Source organism: Schistocerca piceifrons, chromosome 5 (assembly GCF_021461385.2).
Source record: "Schistocerca piceifrons isolate TAMUIC-IGC-003096 chromosome 5, iqSchPice1.1, whole genome shotgun sequence".
Lineage (NCBI taxonomy): Eukaryota > Metazoa > Arthropoda > Insecta > Orthoptera > Acrididae > Schistocerca > Schistocerca piceifrons.
In genome coordinates, this window is record NC_060142.1 from 359,745,214 (window position 1) to 359,771,434 (window position 26,221).

At 38.6% G+C, this 26,221-nt stretch overlaps 1 protein-coding gene across 1 annotated transcript in view; it reads left to right on the forward strand.

Annotated features, from left to right (window-relative positions):
- Positions 1-26,221, forward strand: part of LOC124798989 (dynein axonemal heavy chain 10) — a 1,080,466-nt gene that overhangs the window by 458,343 nt on the left and 595,902 nt on the right. The window contains exon 23 of the mRNA XM_047262526.1: positions 4,885-5,107. Within this exon, the coding sequence (XP_047118482.1) occupies positions 4,885-5,107 (223 nt within the window). The remainder of the gene's footprint in view (positions 1-4,884; positions 5,108-26,221) is intronic.

Genomic DNA, 26,221 nt, shown 5'->3' on the forward strand with positions numbered 1-26,221 from the left:
TCCCGCCACCACCTACTCCAGTCCAGTCACTAACATCACCTACCCCATCAAAGGCAGGACTACATGTGAAACCAGTCATGTGATCTACAAGTTAAGCTGCAACCACTGTGCTGCATTCTGTTTAGGCATGACAACCAACAAGCTGTCTGCCCACATTAATGGCCACCTACAAACAGTGGCCAAGAAACAAGTGGATCACCCTGTTGCTGAGCATGCTGCCGAACACAACATCCTTCATTTCAATGACTAGTTCACAGCCTATGCCATATGGATTCTTCCCACCAACACCAGCTGTCCTGAATTGCGCAGATGGGAACTTTCCCTGCGCAGATGGGAACTTTCCCTACAAAATATCCTACATTCCTGTAACCCTTCTGGCTTCAACCTTCATTAGTCATTGTCCTTACCCATCTAGCCCTTTCCCTGTTCCCATTCCAGCACTACACAGTCGCATTACATGAGAAAATGTGAACAGTGTTAATATGTAGTGAAAACCTAAGAAAACCTCCCTCATTCCACCGCCAAACCCAGTCTTTTTACTTCTCACCTTTTCCACAATCAAACAAGTCTCGAGGACTCTGGAACCACTGTTAAATTCTGTATGGCATTTGCTGCTGAGCTGAGTTCCATTTTAACAACAACATTTCTCATATGCCTTGATCAAAAACTTACATCCACTAGTTGGAAGAAAACACAAATCACACACATCTACACAAAGGGTAACAGAGGTGTTACACAAAAAAATATCCTATCTCATTGACATCCATATTGTTTCAGATTCCTAGAATATGTTATGAGCTCAAACATGATGAGTTATCTTAAACATATTATGGAGGAACCACACTGATGGTGTACAGTGGATGGATAAAGATATGAAAGTGCAAAAAACAAAACACATTACCATGTCTAATACAGTGCAGGGAAACTGTTGGCATTCAAAACAACTTCCAGGATCTCAGAATGAATAGATACAGGGCTGTAATGGTTTTCAGGGGAATCTTTTACCATTCTTCCTGCAAAATATCAGACAATGCTGCTGGAGGTGGATAGCAATCACATACCCATCTCGCAAAGTATTAACAGACCTCTTCCGTCCTACATTTCCACAGTCTATAAGTTGTCCTACTCCTTTGTCCACATGGTGACTTCGTGAACTACAGGAGGTTCAAATTTATAGTCAGAGGTCATTAACAAGTACGAACAGTGTTGGTACTTAGCTTTTACACTGATCTCTTCATTATTGTCTTCATAGTGTATCTTGGCCTCATTAAGTCTAGGCGTGATTCCACTGAGAGGTTCCCACCTTTTTCTTTATGTTCGGATGAGACTAACAGGTTTTCAAGGTAACGTGGTATTTTGTTTTTTAGAGAAAAGGCTATTTTAGTTTATGCACATCACATATTTAATAAATCTCACATGTAACACTTCTACACCAATATAAACTAAAACATCATCTTCAACCACATCTGAATCACAACCTACCCAACCAGCGTTAGATATCTAAGACCCCAAACTTCGTGTTCCAAAGATCCATCTCCTCCTTGCATGATGAAGGATAAAAGTCTCTTCGAGTTGTTAAACTCGAAGCCAAAGACAATATTTACATAAAATATTACATGAAAAGAAATTATAGAAATAAATGTTATAATACCCCACACACACCCACACACACACACACACACACACACACACACACACACACACACACACAAGTCCATGCATGCCATGCATGGGATTGTGTGTCACTATGGAACATAAACACTTCGTGAAAACTTAACTTTTCCACTGATTAATATGTCCTAAGACATGCAAAACTGTTTCCTCCAGAAAAGATCTGATTGAGTACAACATAACAAGCATATTACTTAAAATTATTCCACACAAATTAGTCTTTTTAAATATTTCTTAATTAATTTGTATCACTATGAAAAGGATGTGCAATAGGTGAGATAAGTCCCAAACTTTTACAACTGAACTCATGCAGAACATATGGTTTAAAGCTCTTCAGGCTCACAAATTTAAATTTCTGGAGGATTTTTTTTTTTTTCAGTATTCAATTTTCATTGCAGTAGTTCACTTATGGTACTTATCAATGCCTTCTCGTCTCTTGATAAATGTCTATCAGATGATCACCACCTTGCTCACAGTGTCCCAGTACTGGTTGTCCATGCTAATTTAAAAATGTATTTTCACATTTCCTCCTCAGCCTTCAGTATTATGCTTTTTTCAGCTTTTATCTGAAATGTCCATTATAGCATTAATTTTTGGAAGAAGTTTTGTCATGCATAGATAAATTTTTTTAAGAAGGGTGTGAGTCTGACTATATCTCTAACTATAGTATAGACATGGAACATAATATATCTAATACACACATTGTAATAAAAATTCCAGTTCCAGTAGTTAGTAATAAAATTGATTTCCCAAGGGATCTTAGTTATATATATACTCTCCATAATATACAATAAAAAATACAAGAAATCAGTAGATGTCAGCTGAACAGCAGAAATCAGTGACGCAAGAGAAAGAGTTGGCAGTGGATTGGTCATGTCACTTGAAGAAAGGATGGCAGATGGTCTAAATAAATTCTAGATTGGAACCCAATTTACCAAAAAAGACTGAGAGGAAAACCATTGGGCAGGTTGAACAGAGACTTATAAAAGATGTTGGATTCAACCAGCAACAGGAAACTGAAGATTGGCATAAATGGAAGAATTTGGTGGGATCCTGTGTTGCATACTAATTGAAAGAGGCCACATCACCATGTGATTTGAGTTGGTGATGTTATTTCAGTGATTACAAAATTGTATCAAATGTACCAAAAACTAGCAACATGTCCCATCTCATCAATTTTACATTGTTCTCCCTCTGACCTGAATGCATGCATTGATTCCATTGGGAAGAGTGTCAAAGTTGCTTTTTACTCTATGGAGAAAAGCTGGTCCATGTCTGTTGTAATTGGATGGAGCTGATGTCCAAGTTGGTCCCATGCATGGTCTATTGGAGACAGATCTGGGGATCTTACTGATCACAGAAGTACCCCAGCATCATGCTGAAAGTTCATAGATACACATTCTGTTTGTGGATGAGCATGCCCTCTTGAAAAATGATGCCGTGATACTATCACATTAGAGATAACACATTAGGACAAGAGATGTCCTTAACTACCGTTGCACCATCATAGTTTTTCAGTCACTACCATTTGTGAACTGAAATAATGACTACACACTATACTGTCAAGAGTAATACAGTTGCACCTCTCCAAAACATTGGAAGAATGGGACCTCTCCCCAGGTCACCACCCTACTCTTCAATGATGTTGATCCAAGATAGTTCAGAACTGTGATTCATTACTGAACACAATGTGACACCCCTCGTCAGCAGTCTACTCCAAATGCAGCTGTTTGTGTTGTAGTGTTAATGGCAGCATACACATAGGATAGTAATTCCCTAGTGAGGCTACTGTTAGTCTCTGATCAGTGGTGGGGCTGGCACAGACTGTTGCAGGAAGTCTGTTACTTATTCTGGGATGGCAAGCACAGATGTGAAGGGATTAGCATGTTCTTGATGTACAGGGTAGTGATCCTCACTTGTGGTGTTTAGACATGGTACCGGAACCTTTATGATGAGTCTCATTGCCGTCACATTCCCATGCTCTCCAGCAAAGTCCACTCTCACATTCGAGTGTCCCATAAATCTGGTTGTTGTACGATTCAACCAGCCAGCCAAATAGAGGACCACAATAAGTCTCCCTTCAAATTCTGTCAGGTACTGAGAACACTATCTCACATGATTACATGCCATCTCCATGTTCTTCACAGTGGTCACTTAACATCTAATACAGTTCACACAGGCCTGATAACAACACTAAACATAAACAACCATAATGCTTGCAGATGGTCTTCTGCCTGTTACAGAGAACAGCGTACCCAGTAATTTACGTACCTACTAATAGTGAGGACATGTCCAAAGTTACATTGACATCTGACCATGTCTTCTGCCTCATTTCATGTCCAACTGAGAAAATGTAGATGAGATAGTCACATAGTTAACCTTTGTCTGTTCCTGTTACCCTTTGTAATTGCTCTGGCCTTTTAACTTGGGTACAACTTCAAAAATGCAATATTTGCACATCAATTTCAGAGCACTGGGTAGGTCAAATTACTCAAATTTCATCACCTACAGAACTAAAAAGAAATTTAAGAATTTAACTTGAATTGTTCTTATCACATTACTATTTCAATAATCTGTTATCATGCTGTATCTCTAATGGACTTAATTACACTTCAGTGAACATATGTCAATTAATGGGACAAAGTAATACAATAATGTATTATCTGGCATGAGTATATAAAATGGTATGAAGAATGACAACCAAACTATAGAAGAAGTGATGAGAAACAAATAGATTTGTTTGTGGTTTTGTTTCAGCTATTGAAAACACACACACACACACACACACACACACACACAGCTGTAGAGAACATAGCTGCTGTAAGCATGCTGTCCCCTTATGAACCTGTATAAACAATGTCACAGACACCTCCAGTTCCTCTTCAATAGGAACTTTTAAGGAAATCTGTAGAAGATTAAAATATCCGTTATGTAATGGGAAGCATATAATCTTAACAATCATATTACACCATTATTTTTTCGTTAATTTTCACAGCTAGATATCAGACTTTAAAGAATTTTAGCAGACAAGAAAGCGCAATTTGTAATTTTACATTAACGGAATCTAAACTGTTGATTTAACTGACAGGGATGACAAGAATTTTCTGAATTAACTATTATATTCACATATTAAATGTGTAGTAAGCTTTAAAACATAAATTAAGCTTTGAAAAAATGCAGTAAGCTTAGAAAAATATTGTTGTCCTCTTCAAGGTCGTCCAGCTTTGCTATGTTCTTGAGGCACTTATTCCAGTCCCAGATGAAACTCATCCACCTGTAATGGAGGAACTCCTTGAGAGTTTATTTATAGAAGCTCTGTATTGTTCACTTGGTGCAACCCTGCTTGCTGAAGGAATGGAGCAATTTGATGATTATGTGAAGAAACAGTCAGGAATACTAACACTTGAAGATACAGAGCAGAAGAGGGCACCCACAAGTGAGTATTTTTTAAAATATATGGATATAAATTTCATAGTCTTATTTTTGGAAACAAAGAAGAAAAACAAATTATAGTGTCACCTTCCTTTACATTGACAAACAGCCAGCATGGATTCAGAAAATATCCTTCCTGTGAGACACAATTAACTCTTTATTGTCATGAAGCAATGAGTGCTACTGACAGGGGACATCAAATTTATTCCATAATTTTATATTTCCAGAAGGCTTTCGATACTGCTCTTCACACATGCCTTCTAATTAAATTGCATGCCTATGCAGTATTATCTAAGTTGTGGAACTGGATTTTTGATTTCCTGTCATGAGGGTTACATTTCATTACAACTGATGGAAAGTCATCAACTAAAACTGAAGTAATATCTGCCGTTCTCCAAGGAAGTGTTATAGGCCCCCTGTTGTTCCTGATCTACATAAATGATTCAGAAGACAATATGATCAGCCCTCTTAGATTGCTTGTAGATGATGCTGTCACTTACTGAACATAAAGTCATCATATGAACAAAACAGCATAATGTACAATAACATGAAACTCCTGGGGGCAATACAAGATCAGTAGTTCAACATTGTCCAAATCTTGAGGGATGCATCACAAGTATCAGTTCATATTATGGTGTATACTGAAGCCAGGATGCTTACATTGACCTAGATGTAGACAAGTGTAGACATCACTGACATTTTTGGAGCTACACTCTTGGAAATGGAAAAAAGAACACATTGACACCGGTGTGTCAGACCCACCATACTTGCTCCGGACACTGCGAGAGGGCTGTACAAGCAATGATCACACGCACGGCACAGCGGACACACCAGGAACCGCGGTGTTGGCCGTCGAATGGCGCTAGCTGCGCAGCATTTGTGCACCGCCGCCGTCAGTGTCAGCCAGTTTGCCGTGGCATACGGAGCTCCATCGCAGTCTTTAACACTGGTAGCATGCCGCGACAGCATGGACGTGAACCGTATGTGCAGTTGACGGACTTTGAGCGAGGGCGTATAGTGGGCATGCGGGAGGCCGGGTGGACGTACCGCCGAATTGCTCAACACGTGGGGCGTGAGGTCTCCACAGTACATCGATGTTGTCGCCAGTAGTCGGCTGAAGGTGCACGTGCCTGTCGACCTGGGACCGGACCGCAGCGACGCACGGATGCACGCCAAGACCGTAGGATCCTACGCAGTGCCGTAGGGGACTGCACCGCCACTTCCCAGCAAATTAGGGACACTGTTGCTCCTGGGGTATCGGCGAGGACCATTCGCAACCGTCTCCATGAAGCTGGGTTACGGTCCCGCACACCGTTAGGCCGTCTTCCGCTCACGCCCCAACATCGTGCAGCCCGCCTCCAGTGGTGTCGCGACAGACGTGAATGGAGGGTCGAATGGAGACGTGTCGTCTTCAGCGATGAGAGTCGCTTCTGCCTTGGTGCCAATGATGGTCGTATGCGTGTTTGGCGCCGTGCAGGTGAGCGCCACAATCAGGACTGCATACGACCGAGGCACACAGGGCCAACACCCGGCATCATGGTTTGGGGAGCGATCTCCTACACTGGCCGTACACCACTGGTGATCGTCGAGGGGACACTGAATAGTGCACGGTACATCCAAACCGTCATCGAACCCATCGTTCTACCATTCCTAGACCGGCAAGGGAACTTGCTGTTCCAACAGGGCAATGCACGTCCGCATGTATCTCGTGCCACCCAACGTGCTCTAGAAGGTGTAAGTCAACTACCCTGGCCAGCAAGATCTCCGGATCTGTCCCCCATTGAGCATGTTTGGGACTGGATGAAGCGTCGTCTCACGCGGTCTGCACGTCCAGCACGAACGCTGGTCCAACTGAGGCGCCAGGTGGAAATGGCATGGCAAGCCGTTCCACAGGACTACATCCAGCATCTCTACGATCGTCTCCATGGGAGAATAGCAGCCTGCATTGCTGCGAAAGGTGGATATACACTGTACTAGTGCCGACATTGTGCATGCTCTGTTGCCTGTGTCTATGTGCCTGTGGTTCTGTCAGTGTGATCATGTGATGTATCTGACCACAGGAATGTGTCAATAAAGTTTCCCCTTCCTGGGACAATGAATTCACGGTGTTCTTATTTCAATTTCCAGGAGTGTAGTTTTGAGTTGGCACATGCAGCTAGTGTTGTAGACTCATGCTAGAACCAACTGTGGAGCCTCTGGTGTCAATCCCCACACCCATGGCTAGTGAGCCTTAGCTCAGCAGATTAATTAATATCTGTGGTCTGCCAGCATGTCCAGTTCCATGTGTGGCTCATACAGCTTGTGGGGCACAATAATTACTCATAAAAGCAAATATAAGTAATAACTGTGCCCACTCTCTACCAATAAATCAAATAAAAAGAAATCTTAATACAGTAAGTGTCACAATAAAAATTACTCTCTTTTGTATACTTTACAGTGATTTTTATATTTTACAAATGATGTAAAAAATGCTACTTAATGTAGAGTTATTTATTTCTGTAAAGTATGTAATGATAAATTATGCATACCATGGCTATAAATGTAGTATCAAGTAAAGTACCACAGGGAACAGCTTTTATTGGAGTAACTGTCAACTGAAAACTTAATTCCTCCCCCCTGTCAAGCCACCTATGGCTTTAAAATGGCATGGGTTTACCATTTAATTATGCAACAACGACTCAGCTGATGCCACCAGGAGATGGCTGAAGCTGGCATTACATACTGGTCAATTTGTATCTAGGGAGGGGGGCTCATTCACAGGTGAGTGGGGAAAGGAATGAAGTTTTGTTAGTGGTGGGCATGATAAGACAATAAGTGAAACATTACTAAATGCCTTCTCTGAAAACTAAGTAGAACAGATAGTTAGAAACCCCACTCATGATGAAAATATATTAGATCTAATGGCAACAGATAGACCTGACCTCTTTGAGAAAGTCCATATCGAAAGTGGTATCAGTGATCATGAGAAAGTTGTGGCAGCAATGATTATTAAAACTTCAAAGCACAACAAAAGCAACCAGAAAGATATATATGTTCAGTAAACTAGATAAAAAAATCAGTAGTCATATCTCAGTGAGGAACTTGAAACTTTTAGCACAGGGTAGGAGCATGTGGAGGAACTGTTGTTCAAGTTTAAAAGACTAGATGACCATGCTCTGGAGAGATACGTGCCCCGTAGAACAGTTCATAATGGGAGGAAACCTCCATAGTAAATAGTCACTCTAAAGAAACTTCTAAAGAAGAGAGATTATTGCATGGTAGGTTTAAAAAAAGTGTAGCGCTACAGATAGAGAGATACTGAATGAAAAACATTCGGCTGTCAAGAGTGATGTGTGGTGACTTCAATGACTACCATAGCAGAATACTGTCAAATAATATTTAACAAGATTCAAAGAAATTCAGGTCAAATGTAAAGGCTGTTAGTGGCACAAAAGCTAGTGTTCAGTCCCTAGCGAATGAGGCAAGAACTGAAATTGAGGGTAACACAGAAAAAGCTGAAATGTTTAACTTCATTTTCAGATGTTCCTTTACAAAGAACAACCCAGAATAACTGCCCCAATTCAGTCCTCATAACACTGAAAAGATGAGTGAAATAAGTATTAGTGTCAGTGGTTTTGAGAAATAGATGAAATAATTAAAATTTAATGAAGATCCAGGACCCGATGGAATCACTATCAAAGTGTATGCTGAATTTGGGACTGTGTTAGCCCCTCTCACAACTATAATCCATCAAAGATCCCTCAAACAAAAAATTGTGCACAGTTCTTGGTCTACAAGAAGGGTAGTAGAAGTGATCCACAAAACTACCGTCTAATATCCTTGACATCCATTTGTTGTAGAATCTTAGAACGTATTTTGAGCTCAAACAAAATTAAGTATGTTGAACAGAATGATCTCTACTATACCTACCAGCATGGATTCCAAAAATATCGATCATGTGAAACCTAACTTGCACTTTTCTCGTATGATAAATGGAAACCCGTGGAGCAAGGCAGTATTTCTTGATTTCCAAAAAGCATTTGAATTATCAGCATGTCTATGCTTGTTGCCTAAAGTATGATCATACAGGGCATCAAGAGGAATTCGTGACTGGACTGAGGAATTTTTGGTAGGGAGGACCCAGCATGTTACCTTGGACAGAGTGTCATCATCAGATGTAGAAGTAACTTCAGGTGTGCCCCAGGGAAGCATGTTGTAACTCTTGCTGGTCATGTTGTATATCAATGACTTTGCAGACAACACTAATAGTAACCTCAGACTTTTTGCAGATGATGTAGTTATCTATGATGAAGTACTGTCTGAAAGAATCTGCATAAACTTTCAGCCAGATTATGATAAGATTTCAAAGTAGTGCCATGAACAGCAACTTGCTTTAAATGTTCAGAAATGTAAAATTGTATGCTTCACAAAACTAAAAAATTTAGTATCCTATGACTATTGTATCAATGAGTCGCTGCTGAAATTGGTCAACTCATTCAATACCTGGGCGTAACACTTTGTAGGGATACGAAATGGAATGATCACATAGGCTCATCTGTGGGTAAAGCAGGTCGTAGACTTCAGTTGATTGGTAGATACTGGGAAAATGCAATCAGTCCTCAAAGGAGATTGCTTACAGAACACTTGTTTGAACATTTCTAGAATATTGCTCAAGTGTGTGAGACCCATACCAAATAGGACTAACAGGGATATTGAATTTATATGGGGAAGGGCAGCACAAATAGTCATCGGTTCGTTTCATCCATGGCAGAGTGTCACAGAGGTACCGAAAGAACTGAACAGGAAGACTCTTGAAGATAGATGTAAGCTATCCTGAGAAAGTCTACTAACAAAGTTTCAGAACTGGCTTTAAATGAAAACTCTAAGAATATACTACAACCTCCTATGTATCACTCACATAGGGAACATGAGGATAAGATTAGAATAATTATAGCATGGACAGAGGCATTCAAACAATCATTCTTCCCATGTTCCTTACATGGATGGAATGGGAGGAAACCCTAATAACTGGTACAATGGGATATACCCTCTGCCACGCACCTCATGGTGGTTTGTAGAGTATAAATGGAGATGTAAGAGTAGAACAGGTTCCAAGTCCATGGGCTCAGCATGGACATGTACAGGAGCAACCGCTGCTGAAACCTTATTCTGCAAGTGAAAGTAGTATGTCTGAGGGTGCAAAGGGGTGGAAATGATTGTGCATGCTGCCACAATTGGTAGCTTGCTACAAGGAAAATGCCACAGGCAACCCTATCTCCCAGAGGGCACAGAGACAGTAGTGTTGTAGATCCAACTAGTCATGGGCACAACTGATCTGATGCTGGGTCAGCTACTCCCATCTGACATCCACCACAAACAAATGCTGATCTATGTGGCCTACCATGACTCCCAGCAACCAACCCTGCTGCTGTCCAAAAGACCAAGACCAAACAGCAACCATGTGAAGAAAACACAGTGCACTCAATTCAAGGTGCAACAAATCTAAGAGGCCCTGCAGCTGGTGCCCATGCAAATGTTTGGCAGGACTGCACCTGTTAAATGGTGTCAGCCGGGTGTGCCTAGAAAGCCAAACAGCACATAGCCATGGAATGAGGCAGGCAACGACTTTTTCATTTTGGTCTTGCAAGTTCCCATTAATTTATCCACCTCTGAGTTAGAAGACATGTGAAATGGGGTGATAGTCAAATGCTGGATACAATTGCAAATGCAAAAGGCTTCCATCTCCTGCGATATAAGTTGGAAACCATTTTCATGTAAGGGGTCCATATCTACATCTTTATTTACATGACTACTCATCAGTTCAGACTTCAGTGCAAGGCAGAAGATTCATTGAACTGCCTTCAGACTATTTCTCTACCATTCTACATTCGAGCAGCACACAGAAATAATGAGCACTTAAATCTTTCTATGCAAGCTCTCTTTTCTATTATTTTCTTATGATGATCATTTTTCCCCGTGCTGGCAGGCACCAGCAAAATATTTTTGCAGGTAGAGGAGAATCATTTATGTATTATATCCATGACTCTCTCTTCCCTATTTCATGATAACACAAAATGAGCTGATTTTATTTGTTTTTGATATCCAGGGGAAATCCTCAATAGCAAAAACTAATGACAATACACAGATAGTTGGCTGTTGACAGTTTGGCTACATATATGGGAAATTGGGCACCATATCCACCAAAAGTGAGCACAAGCTTCCCAAAAAGGGCACCTGAAGTTGATGTGCACATTGTCCCAAGGATGTTCCAGGAGAGGCCAATGAAAAAACTGACGTGACAGCAGAGCCTGGTTGTCTGCTCAGGCCATGCAAGCCCACATGTGGTGTTATGCCAGAGCCTTCATATGAGACATATCCCTGTGTGACACATACAGCAGCAGCTGGAGTATGCAAGGATGCAACACTGGAGGACCACCTACTCAACACTTTTGCTGCTCTGTGGCAAAGATGAGGACCCCTGGACAATGTGGAGTTAAATCTCATAGTAGGAAAAATATATGCCACTCCAAATCCACTCCTAAAGGAGCACTCTGGGCCATCCATTCTTGACTGTGGAGATGATTTTCCAGAAAAGTGGATCATAACCATGGCCTCCCATACTGTGAAAGGAAAACCCAGCAGTGACTGTTGCAAGGTATTGTCCCATGCCAAAATAGAGAGCCCTACTGACTGGACCCTGAATCAGTTTCTGCTGCCAGCTACAACAGTACAGTTGCATTAGTGTGCAAGTGATGGACCAGTAATGAGTGTCATAACAATAATTACTGAGAAAGAGTGATCAGCTCTCTGTAATCAGTGGACAGTCTTATCCAGTAGCCTAGAATGTGGGCAGAATAATGAAATTTGTGGCTAATGTTCAGTGATGATCTGGATCTTCACTCTTACAAAAAAAGAAAGAAAAAGAAAAAAATAGTATTGAAAATAATAGCCAGCACTTCCTTTTATACCTGTGAATAGATAATTTGCACTATTTAAAGTGTCTTCAGTGTGCAAGAGGTGTCTTCTTGGTGCTATCTGGGTTCTGGTGCAACAGGAATGCACCACCATTACACTGGGATTTGTCAGTGGCCAGGATTAATAACTTATGTGGTGTAAAAGAAGCCAACAGAGAGTGGAGCACAAACACTGCTTGAAGTACTGAAAAACCTTGACAGTTTGCAGATCACATGAATTTGATGACATTTTGGTGAAGCCAGTTAAGAGGATGGCAGATGTGTATGGCATGGGGAATAAACTTAGCATAATATGAAATGTTGCCCAAAAAGACTGGGACACCTTCAAGTTCTTGGGCACTGCCAGGCTGATGTTGTCTTTGACATGCTCACTGTAGGGATGAGGCCATCTTTGCTAAGCACATGTACCAAAAAAATGCACCTTCCAAATTTTGTAACTGCTCCTCATGACCCAGATGTCACCAAGGTAGTTGACACAGCAGTGGACATCCTTAATCAAATGCTCCAAATATCATTGATAAATTCCTGAGGCAAACAAATTTCCAAAGGGCAAATAATTAAACCAGTAAAGATCAAGGAGAGTACTGAGTACTAAGAAACATGAGAAGCAGTGTCCAGTAACAACTGAAGTTATGAGCCATTCAAGCTGATACAGGAAAAATACTAGCCCCCTGACAACTTCTCCAACAGCTCCTTCAGATTCTGAATGGAATATGTGTCCATGACACATTTTGTGATGCCTGGCTGATTAAAATTGCTTGGCAAGGGGAATGGGGTGGGGAATGTGGTGCTGACAGATGGAGGAAGATATGGGCCTTAGAATTTTTCTCCTGACCAAAGATATTCTCAGATAGTGTCTGCCCAACCTTAGCAAAAAAAAAAATCCAGATCTCGAAAGGAGACCAACTGAGACACTAAAGGGACTTTATCAATAAACTGTAAGCTAAAAACAGAAAAGGCATCTAACACAAAAATATTTTGCATCAACAGTGAATTTACCACTAAGAGTCTAAGTTGCCATTCTGTGTTCTTATAATGTGCTGATTGGATTGGCTGTTTACTATAAGAGACTACTTGACACAGTGAATTTTGCAATGCAGGTCAGCCCAAGATCCTGTATGTGTCTAAGTTATTTAGGCTGAACATTTCCCCTGTGTCTACCTGAAACTCAGTGATCAACCATCCACAACCGACATTAGCAGAATACACTGGGGCAATGCATATGGAGCATTACAGACAACCTCTGAGTCCAGGGAAAACATTCAGAGGGCCCCTGGCAACTGTCCTGCAGCTGACTGTCAAACTGATGCCAAATTGCCCAGATGCACCAAATTATAATCATTGCAGGACGACTGACTTGCCCACTGAGCAGAAACAGGTGTAGGAGAGAGCAACACCAAGAGATTGAAAAATGTCATGAGCAGGGATCATGAGTTTTCGACTTACTTGTGCCTGCAGAGTTCACTGAAGGTGAAAATAGGCACTGTTGTGACATCACTGCACTTGTGAATTATCAAAGGCGAGGTTGCAACTCCGCAGAACAGTGGGGACTCCATGTATCTGACTTTGGCAGCTGCCAGTTGTTGGGAAGTATCTTCCATGCTGCTGCTGCTGCTGCTGCTGCTGCTGCTGCAAGTTCATGTGATTCAGCAATATGGGCAAATTCATTTAAAGAAGGGTTAAACAAGGCAAATGTACATATTTGGACCTAGAGGTTGCGTGCTAATCAGAGGATCACATCCCTTAGCGAGTCCACATACGAGGTTGCACATTGGAAACATACTAACTGACATGTGCTCCAGAGACCTTGCAGGCTGGCAATACAGGCTGCACATGACTGCCTATGCCTCTTGTAGTGCTGATTAAACTGCAACTGTGCCATTGCCACATGGGTTTGATGTCCAAAATACTCTGTGAGAAACTGATAGAGTTCCTCAAAGTGAGGTTTCTTGGGCTTGGTACAGGGCTTCAAATTTTGCAGGGTTTCATACTACCACACACTGTTCAACAAAATTAAGGCCTTCTTATCAGGTAGATCAACAATCAGCCTTACTTGGCAGTGCAGCAAATCAACACTGCGAAAAACAATAAAATAAATAAAATAAGAGACTGGCATGTGAAAGAACATCCTCCATCACCAGTCTTGTATTTGCACAAGTGTGATGACACTGCACAACTATGCCTGTTGGCACAAATGTCACTACTCTATTGAAGAGTGGATGCTTGGCATGGAAGCTGAGGAGCTGTATCCCAGAAGAGGAAACAAACACAATGGGTGGGTCACCCTATGGATAAGCAGAGTGTCTGACCACCATGTCGTCGTGTGAGGATCGGAGGAACGTAACTCCATTTTAGATACTTTACAGGAGGTTAAAAAAACAATATTTTAAGAAGTACATTTCGTTTTTCAGTAACTAATACAAACTTTATTGAAAAATTTCTACATTACACATAAATACACTTAAAAATCTGTCAGATGATAATATATTTATAAAAATTGTTCTTACTGGACTACCACTATTAATTTTTAACATGGTGCTAAGGACATACATCTTTATAATCCTAAGTGAATAAATCTACATAGAGGTTTTACACTTTGGAGATACGCATTTGCTTTGCCAAAATATAACTTACAAAGGTAATTTGCTCATTAAAAACAGATATGGTACAGTAAAAGTAAAAACATATGAGCAGAATTCTTACCTACATCACAAATGAATGTTCACTTTCTAGCTAACTTCATCACAACTGTTGCCACCACAGTATGAATCTCCAGCTATTTCTTCTTGAAGTCTCTTGTAAAATGCGTGGTACTGTTCCCTGATAATGCCACTGCAGCATAGATCCAGTAGGTCTTTTACCTTCTCTTCCTGAAGTTTCAGTGCTCCATGGTATGTCAGTTCCAACTGGAAGGTTGTATAGGAATTTCGGGATTTTCTGGAAATTGGCAAACTTCTGTATGATTGATTATGGAAATGCTTGAAAAAGATGTAATCAACATAAATTTTTAGATATTGAAGTTGCGTCACTTTAAGCCATTGTACTTGATTTCCTTCACTGTCAATTTTAGTATTCTTAAACTTTTCTGACTGCAAAGCACCAAAATCCAAAAAGTCCTTCTGGTCCATTTCAGTGACTTCATACAGTCTTTGTTTTGTAGCAGTTTGAACAACAGTGTACCACCCCGAAGGGTCATAAATATTAACATTTTTTGCAGCCCTCTCTATACGGGCATGGACTGAATCACACTCCATTAAAGAGTGGCCAGGCTCAAAGAAGCACTGCTGTATCACCAGAATGTTCAATGTTTGGACAGCATGAAGGAACATGGTACTCATGTTGTCATTTTGGTTCTGTCCACCACAAGTGTCGGAGAACAAAACAACTGGATGGCCATCTGCAATCTTCTGGAGTTCTTGAAACACACATGATGCTACTTCAATTGAGCCGCGTTTAGCCACACCTTCATGCCACATGTAATTTCTATCTTTCCTGGTAACAGTATGGTATACTGTGAGGTTGTCATACTGCCAGTCTTCTTTTGTAAAAAATGGCTTTAGCTGCTATGTGTGGACAGTATCTCACAGCTTCTAGGTCAAACTCCAGTAAATGACATTCTCCGGCTTTGGCCCACTCCTTCAATTCATTTTTTAGTATCCTAGCAGCCTCCTCTCTCTTTAGGTGTTCTGAGTGCTGGTCTTTCTCTGCCTCTTGATTTTCTTCAGAGAGATTTTGAAAGCGATAGCAGTGGTCACATACATCTTTTCTTGGCACATGAAAGCCTAAGTTAAACTCTGTATTGAATATTTCTCTGTAAAGCCAATATTTTTCAGCAGTAACCTGTTCCTCTTCGCAATGTTTCTTATATAGTTCATGCATTATTTGTATATTGAAATCTCCTGGTAAGAACTGTCACACAGTGCTCTGTCGGCAGTAATGCGATGGAATGGTAGGAAATGATTTTATATGGTTCCTTTTTCTCTCCTTTGTCTCATCGGATCTCCTTATACCTGGACGATGACGACCCCTCTTGTCAGCAGACAGAATCATGTTGCTGCTGTCCCTTTTCTTCAGTATATATTGCACAAATGTTTCTGATATATTAAAAATGATAAGGAAAAACCCTAGATACACTTGAACTTCACTACCATTTTTCAGGAGAATATACTTCTTTGTGACATATCTTCGAGACTGCGCACCTGCAGAATGTGACCTTGCTTTAGGCACCACCTTAATAAGTGGAGCTAAATACTGTCGTTGCTTTTCTAAATCTTTCATCATCCAGAATCCTTATAACATCTGTCTCCCTTCAGTCTCACTGATGTTCTCGCTACACTTTCTCGGGCATTTGGAACAATCCTTCTACTTAAATGTTCTGGCTGGTACTTCTTTATTAGCAGTTGATTTGTACGCCTTTCCTGACTGCCTACTCTTTTTTCTTATGTTCTTTTTCCACTTGTCAGTGTTCTTACTTCTGTTTCTGGTTTTATTTTCCTTGCCAACTCCATTTCCTCTGTCAGATTGCGCATGTTCTTGATCATTAGACTCAACGGTCACTAGATTAACTTCTTCCTGTTGCATGTTCATTAACATCACAAAACTTTTGCCCACACAAATTGAAGAATCAGGACTGAATAGCTGATTTGTCGGTGAACGTGGATTTCCATATTGTATCTCCTTTGTGACATTGCCTGGAAAGGAGAAAATTATATTACTGATGTTAGTGCCTTATCTAGCATAATATACCACATTAATCAACTATGAATCTTACAGTCCCATTGTGTTTTAAAAATTATGACATGCGATAATTATGATAAAATGTACCACTTCACCCAAAGGTAATAAATGTGGCCCTAGCTCTATTGAAATGCACATGTGTTATTATTTTAGTAACATCGCAGTTAGGAGAAGAAATAAATCACAATGTAATTAAGGAGCACTAAGAAAATGCGTACACTCAACCATATTCAAACTATAGTCCCAGTATATGTATTGTGTTTGTCATATAATTTGTGACTAAGAAATTAGTATTTGAAATGTTAAACAAGACCCATGGATTATTTGGCTTACCGAGGTTTTCTAAAAATAGCTGCAGTTTCTGTTGAACTGCAGCTCTCCTTTTCTTTGGCCTCAGAGATGGTGATTGTGATGATGATGATGAAGAATCCATATTGTTTTTGGGTATGTATTCATCTGATGAACCCGAATTAAGCACTTTGAAGTCATTGCAATTTTCTTCAGTTAACTCTTGCAGTCGTGTCACTTCTTTTCTTCTGCTTCTGTAATTTCTACAATATGGTATATAAAAAATGAATGGGAATCAAGTCAATCAAACTAACAATCTGTATCTCCATGGATGATTATCTCGTAGATAAAATTAATAGTAATTCATCTTACCTTCATCGGATGTAGAATTACTTTCACTGCAGTAATTTTGCATCACTAGCTCAACCATTCTCCTTCCTCATGAAGTCATTTTTTATCTAACAGAGAGTCCACACTAACAACAACATCTTCACAGTGAATACCACACGAAACTAAACAAAATTTGATGTGATAATGACAGCAACGTGACTGCGTTGACAATGCTTACAAAGGGCACTCATTGTTTAGCGTTTCTCCACTTCTTGATTCTTGCAAGGGAAATACAACAGCTTGAAACCTCACACATAAATTGTTTTGAGAACTGATGAACAGATGAATGATTCAGTAGGGAGGCGTGATGCGAAGTTTCTACTTGGCGTCACAAGCTTCGTTATTATCTGCTAGACAACATATAATACTCTTTCAGCACACAGGAAAATAGTGCACAAATGCAGCAAAATTGTATTATACAAAACAAGCAGATAATGGTATCTGCTGAATAAAAACATATTTCCAAATTCACTTCATGAAGTAAGCAGTCAGAAGAACGTAAGTGCCCACACGTTTTGCTGATGCGAAAATAGAGATGCACTGACTCAAGACAGAAGAACGTAAGAGCCAATACGTTTATCTGTCTCTAAATTAAGCTCACAACTTGGAGATAGGCAGCAGCTTATTCTCGCAACAAGAAGAGATAAAGATACGCCGTTTTTACACAACAAGGACCTGAATACCATGAGGAAATACATTAAAAAACGGAAAATCGCATTTTAGGAGATACGTTCCTCTGACTCTCACACGACGCTGTACAGGTTGACATGGGGAGAAGTTGTGATGTTCGCCTACTTTATTTCTTCGTTTGTTGTCCCCGGTGTTGATGTAGTGCATTGCTACATTGGCTGAAAAATAGGGGTTGGAAGATCAACACTAACTACTTTCAATTTGATGTAGCCAACAGGTGCACATTTGCATTTCACAGTTCTTTATGTTCACTGTTCACAACACCCAAATTATATACAGTTATATGGCCAGTGCACTATTGTTTAACTTTTGATAAGCCTCATTAATAGTTTGCAGGTGAACATCCACATACTGCTACAATAGTTTACTGTTGAACATCTACGAGCACTAAAACCTAACCAAACAGTTCACAGTCTTTCAAATAAATTTAATAGACACTGTCAGTGTTTCAACACATGGCCTAATTTTGTTACACTTATTTCATGGTTAATTTGATACATTGTTGTTGTCCTAACCAACACAGATTTCTGTGTTGGGACCGAAAATTGGGCCCTTATATATTATCACAATAATAGGCCACTGAAACTACACATTTTTTGATGTTTAATTTACAGAAATCACAATTAAAACTTAACTCATTAAATTAACTGAATACATCAAAAAATTTTGTCTTTTCAACAGTTTCTTCTACTACAAGGGTTAGGTCATATTATTTGTTTAAATCATGAAATTAACAAATATAGTTACACAAACAACACTTTTGATGAAATTGGAAATTACTTCAGAATTAATTAAGAGCTGGCTTTGCTAACATGTTTTCAAATAGAGCCAAATAAATCCTTTGAGGATACTATTAGTTGTTCCTCCAAATGTTTACAATTATTACAGGATTTATATTTGTTCATACATCAACAATAGAATTTAAGTTACAGAACAATCACTGATTTCACTCTGGAATGAAAGTATTAACTAGGAATAATCAAAGTAAATTAGAAAATCAATTACATATGTAAAACTAAGCACAAAATTAGATGTGGGGCTATATTCTTTAAAACTGAGGGCCAACCTTTCTCTTATATGAAAATGCAAATTATACTCACGTATGTTAATGATAATTAGTCAAAAATGAAAAAGTGAATTTTAAGGAGGCATATGGCAAAACAAGAGGGGAAGTAAAAAGATCCCAGCTTGCTGTGTCACATCGTCCCCTCATTGGATTGACCAGATATTGGATTGACCGGTTATATGTTGAAAATAACTAACTGGGCAGCTCAATAACCATAAATGACCCCACAAAATGGGTTTAGCAATGTACACAAAAAATATTACATACAAAATCTTATCAAAACTACAGTACATATGGTTTTTTTTTTTTTATTTATACTTATATGAACTGGCCATATGAAAATCCCCATATAAAATACTTACATACAGTGTATTGTACAATAGCACAAAATATCTACAAGTTATACTTTTAATAAAAATTCGGCATCTTCATCACAAGTGATGATTTACTAATACATACGTTAAAATAATAATAATAATAATAATAATAGGCCCAGGAAAAGAATAGGCCTCCGGTATGTTCTGCCAGTCTTAAAAGGTGACGAAAAGAACAAACCACTAATGGGGCTAACCCCCCTTTTAGTATGATTAGTTTGTTCAAAACAGAACTAATGACGCCTCGGACAAGCGCTGTCATGGGCGGGGACGGCGCTTGAACCCTATGCCCGTCCACAATGGTAACGACACTGCTAGCCACAAGGAAAATGATTTAAATCCAAATAGAGGTGTTTTGCAGGATATGCTTCCTGCAACCACCCTACAAGGAAAACAAAGACACAGGATGAGATGGTCAGATGTAGTTAACCGACACCTCATGTTCTGTTATTACCAAGCAACAAACTTAGGAACCAACACAATGGGATACAGATCACAAGAATACACAACATTTATTACCAGATACCCAGAATTAAAATTTTTAACAGAACAACGACTAGCTGATCAGATCCGTGTAATAATCAAAAATAACAGGATACCCCAATCAGAATTAGAAAACATCAAACAACAAGTACAACAAATACTGGTACAAAATAATGTGCAATCAGAAGAAGGAGAAATTACAGTAATGGACTCAAACATCCCAGAGCAAACAAACAAAGAACAATACGCATCAATTAAACAATCAGAGCAAAATGAAATCTTAAAACAGCCACCAGAATGAGCACAAATAGAACACGAAATGACACACATGTTAGATATAGAAAAAAAATTTCAGCTGACATATATAGAATACAAAGATACAAATACAGACATTAGACCATTCTTGCATAGGCCACCGAATAACCCACAAGTCGAAACAACTATCAACACAATCATACACAACAAAATAAATGAAAATACAACTATGGAAGAGATACAACTACTGGTTTATATAGGAGCACTCACTACACTAAATATACACACTAGGCAGAGATCAGAACCAACCAACATACAGAAGAAACCCACAACCAGCATGGCAACACAGGCTACAGATCAGAAAAGAAAAACTGAGAAAAGACATCGGACAGCTAACACAATTTATAAGAAATGAAATATCAGACAAAAAACGAAAAAGGATAGTAAATTCTTGCAACAAGAAGCGATAGAGCAATTAGGTGAAAAGATGCAGAAATTACAAGCATTGGCCAAAAGACTTAGAAGATACAAAAAAAGTGAAAATAGAAGGAAACAAAACCAAACATTCAACACAAACAAAAAGAAATTTTACCAGACAATAGATAACACACACATTAAAATAGACAATCCACCAAACATAACAGACATGGAACACTTCTGCAGCAACATATGGTCATACCCGGTACAACATAACAGGCATGCACAGTGGATACAAGCAGAAACAGACACGTACAAGATGATACCACATATGCCTGAAGTGATAATTTTGCAACATGAAGTCACCCAAGTAATTAATTCTATGCACAATTGGAAAGCCCCTGAAAAAGATAAAATAGCAAATTTCTGGTAAAAGCTCACCTCAACACATTCAAATCTAACTAAATTATTTAATATATCTAAAAACAAAGATGATGTGACTTACCAAACGAAAGTGCTGGCAGGTTGATAGACACACAAACAAACACAAACATACACACAAAATTCAAGCTTTCACAACCAACGGTTGCTTTGTCAGGAAAGATGGAAGGAGAGGGAAAGACGAAAGGATGTGGGTTTTAAGGGAGAGGGTAAGGAGTCATTCCAATCCCGAGAGCGGAAAGACTTACCTTAGGGGAAAAAAAGGACAGGTATACACTTGCACACACACACATATCCATCCGCACATACACAGACACAAGCAGACATTTTCACTTTCGTTTGGTAAGTCACATCATCTTTGTTTTTAGATATATTTTTCCCACGTGGAATGTTTCCCTCTATTATATCCTAAATTATTTAATAGTTACATTGCAGACCCAGACACATACCCTGATACACTTACACATGGAATAACTTATCTGAAACCTAAAGATCAAGCAGAAACAGCAAACCCAGCAAAATATCGCCCCATAACATGCCTACCAACAATATACAAAATATTAACTTCAGTCATTACACAGAAATTAATGACACATACAACACAGAACAAAATTATAAATGAAGAACAAAAAGGCTGTTGCAAAGGAGCACGAGGATGTAAAGAGCAACTGATAATAGATGCAGAGGTGACATACCAAGCTAAAACTAAACAAAGGTCGCTACACTACGCATACATTGATTACCAAAAAGCTATTGATAGTGTACCCCACTCATGGTTACTACAAATATTTGAAATATACAAAGTAGATCCTTAATTGATACAGTTCCTAAACACAGTAATGAACAATTGGAAAACCACACTTAATATCCAAACAAATTCAAATTATATCACATCACAGCCAATACAGATTAAGCGTGGAATATACCAAGGAGACTCGTTAAGTCCTTTCTGGTTCTGCCTTGCTCTGAACCCACTATCCAACATGCTAAATACTACAAATTATGGATACAATATTACTGGAACATACCAACACAAAATCACACATTTGCTATACATGGATGATCTAAAACTACTGGCAGCAACAAATCAGCAACTCAACCAATTACTAAAAATAACAGAAGTATTCAGCAATGATATAAATATGGCTTTTGGAACAGACAAATGTAAGAAAAATAGCATTGTCAAGGGAAAACACACTAAACAAGAAGATTACATATTGGATAACCACAGCGACTGCATAGAAGCGATGGAAAAAACAGATGCCTATAAATATCTAGGATACAGACAAACAATAGGAATAGATAATACAAATATTAAAGAAGAACTAAAAGAAAAATATAGACAAAGACTAACAAAAATACTGAAAATGGAATTGACAGCAAGAAACAAGACAAAAGCTATAAATACTTATGCTATACCGATATTGACCTACTCATTTGGAGTAGTGAAATGGAGTAACACAGACCTAGAAGCACTCAATACACTTACACGATTACAATGCCACAAATATAGAATACATCACATACATTCAGCAACAGAAAGATTCACATTAAGCAGAAAGGAAGGAGGAAGGGGATTTATCGACATAAAAAACCTACATTATGGATAGGTAGACAATTTAAGAAAATTCTTTATAGAACGAGCAGAAACTAGCAAAATACACAAAGCAATCACTCATATAAATACATTGGCTACACCATTGCAATTTAATAACCACTGCTACAACCCTTTAGATCACATAACATCAACAGATACAAAGAAAGTAAATTGGAAAAAGAAAATACTACATGGCAAGCACGCGTATCATCTAACACAGCCACACATCGACCAAGATGCATCCAACACATGGCTAAGAAAAGGTAATATATACAGTCAGACGGAAGGATTCATGATTGCAATACAGGATCAAACAATAAACACCAGATATTACAGCAAGCATATTATTAAAGATCCCAATACCACAACAGATAAATGCAGACTTTGCAAACTACAAATAGAAACAGTAGATCACATCACAAGCAGATGTACAATACTAGCAAATACAGAATACACCAGAAGACATGACAATGTAGCAAAAATAATAGATCAACAACTTGCCATACAACATAAACTAATAGAACAACACGTTCCCACATACAAATATGCACCACAAAATGTACTGGAGAATGATGAATACAAATTATACTGGAACAGAACCATTATAACAGATAAAACAACACCACATAACAAACCTGACACCACACTCACCAATAAAAAGAAGAAATTAACACAACTAATCGAAATATCCATACCCAAAACAACAAATATACAGAAGAAAACGGGAGAAAAAATTGAAAAATACATTCAACTGGCTGAGGAAGTCAAGGACATGTGGCATCAGGATAAAGTTGACATTATACCAATTATACTATCAACTACAGGAGTCATACCACACAATATCCACCAGTACATCAACGCAATACAGCTACATCCAAACGTATACATACAACTACAGAAAGCTGTAATTATTGATACATATTCAGTTACCCAAAAGTTCCTAAATGCAATGTAACATATACTGTACAGTTAGGAGGATGTCACGCTTGATCAAGGTCCGCATCACTTTCCATTTTTAACCAGACATAACATCTGAGAAAGGAAAGAAACAATAATAATAAAATAAAAGGGAGAGAGAGAGAGAGAGAGAGAGAGAGAGAGAGAGTGAATGTAGTCACCATCATATAACTTAATTACTACTCAGATCAAAATTAAGGGGATGGAAGTTGTACCAAATCATTGCCACACTTCTCCACTCAACTCTGAGTACTACTTTCATTCAACCAGGCAAATGAATCCTTACAAAATCACAAAACGGTACTAGGTCATTGAACTTTCAGAATATTCACATCAATCTAGCACCACAGTTATCCGTTAATCAGCAAATTTATTGTTCTTCATTCGAGTATTACCACTTTAAGCTCATAATTCCTCAGACCACAAACAGAAGTTTTCAGATAACCTATTGATCCAATGATGCAGCATTATATGACTTGTAAATATTTCTCTTCGTGTTAATCTCTCATACCTAGCTGCAGTGCCATGAATTGCGCAATACGCACAGTACCCAACATGGCCTAGTTAAAAAATAGATCATCAAGACAGTAACACCATGTTTGTTTGCACAGTTATCTTTTTCGTTACTCAATTATATCTGTCAGCTCCACGATTTTTCTTAACTTGTTAACTAGTGGAGTGCATTAAAAAATATCCCTATTGCAGAGACAGGCCCCCTAACCATTAAGACCCTAACATTATTCATTTTTTTACAATATTGCTTCATTATCTAATAAAGAAACACCTGCTCTGCTTGTCCAATGCAAAACTGATTCTACAGAAAAACACTCCACAATAACAGCTCCTTATGCTAAGGCAAACTTAACTCTCATAACTGATTTGACAAAATTATCACTTAGAAAAATTATTATTACACTGTATTCCATTATTATTACACTGTATTCCATCAAATTGTTTGAGATTACATACAACTCTTGCTTACTCTTTCTACACACATTACTTGAGGCAACTATGTTTAAAGTTTTACTTCCTTAATGTTAGAACAAGCTGTACTATGACACTCCTATGAGCAGATAGTTATCTCCATATACTGACTGCACTGAACACAAACACTTCTATTATACCACAATTAATATTAATACCAAGTATCCAAACCCAACACATAAAGTTGAACCCGCTACTTGCTAATTGCACAAGAAATTAGTTCCAAATATTACATCAATGCCGAGATTTTGAATCACCAACAAATTGCACTCCAACAGCTGTCCTACCCATTCCACATTTAATAGTACCTGTTGTTTCACACTCTTTGATAGCTTACCAGCAGCACCAATAATTTTTATTCCAGAAGCATGCATTACTACTATATCCTCTGTGTTCTTAATAGATTCAAAAAATGCCTGTGAGATGCCATTCAAATCACTACCACTGTCCAGTAAACATTAAATGTGTATACCTTGTACACTTTCTGTTATTACAAGGTAACACACTTCCTTCTTACTTACCACATGATCTTCTTCATACAACAAATTCTCATTTATCTTTTCCCCAGAAAACGGACAACCTACATACCAAAATAATTATCAGACTCATCCAATGACAGATAACATGGTTCTCTTCATCTTTACCACATTCAAACTCTGACACTTCATTACGTCTAACATTATGCTCCATTATTCTTTTTTTACTTAACACATTGCCATCATTATCAATTAAAATTTGAATACCTCATCCCCATCACTACTAGATTCGTCATTGCTATCATCATTATGACTGCTGTCAGAAGCAGCCCCACTTTCATTCCTCTATGCTTTAGATTTTGTACCTCTTCCACCTTTTTCTCCATTTCAGTCAATTTTTAATCTACATTTTCATTTACTTTACCATTTTTTCCTCTACCACTACAGCACACTTGGTTTCTACTTCAGGTTCTAAATCATTTTTAATCTGATCAATTTGATTCTCAAGTTTAACCCTATTTTCAGCACACTGTTTCTTGGAAGCTTTGACTTCATCTTTCCTCTGTTTCTCAGAAGCCTCCACCCTCCTACTATAGTCATCTCTTTCTACACATTTACTACTCATTAATATTAATGTCTCATTAGTGTTATGTACTTATTTCTTTATCTTTTCATCACAATCTTTAACTACCACTTCAGCCTTCTTATTTAATCTGAAAGATTAGATCTGACTACCTGAATCTTCTTTTTAACTTCTTTCTTCAGTTCATCCTTTAAGTTAACCATTTCAGTTCTAATGCTATCAGTTTTCTTTTCCACCCTGGTAATGTCTTTTTTCATACTAATTTCAATCCTACTAAAGTCTTCTTTCATACTACTAATGTCTTCTTTCATGCACATACTATTCAAACTACTCATAATTTGCATTAACATCACTTCCACTTTCCCATCTGCCATAAACTTTTGCCCTTGTTGATTTTTGCTACTAGGTTCTTCCTCCTTAACCTTAA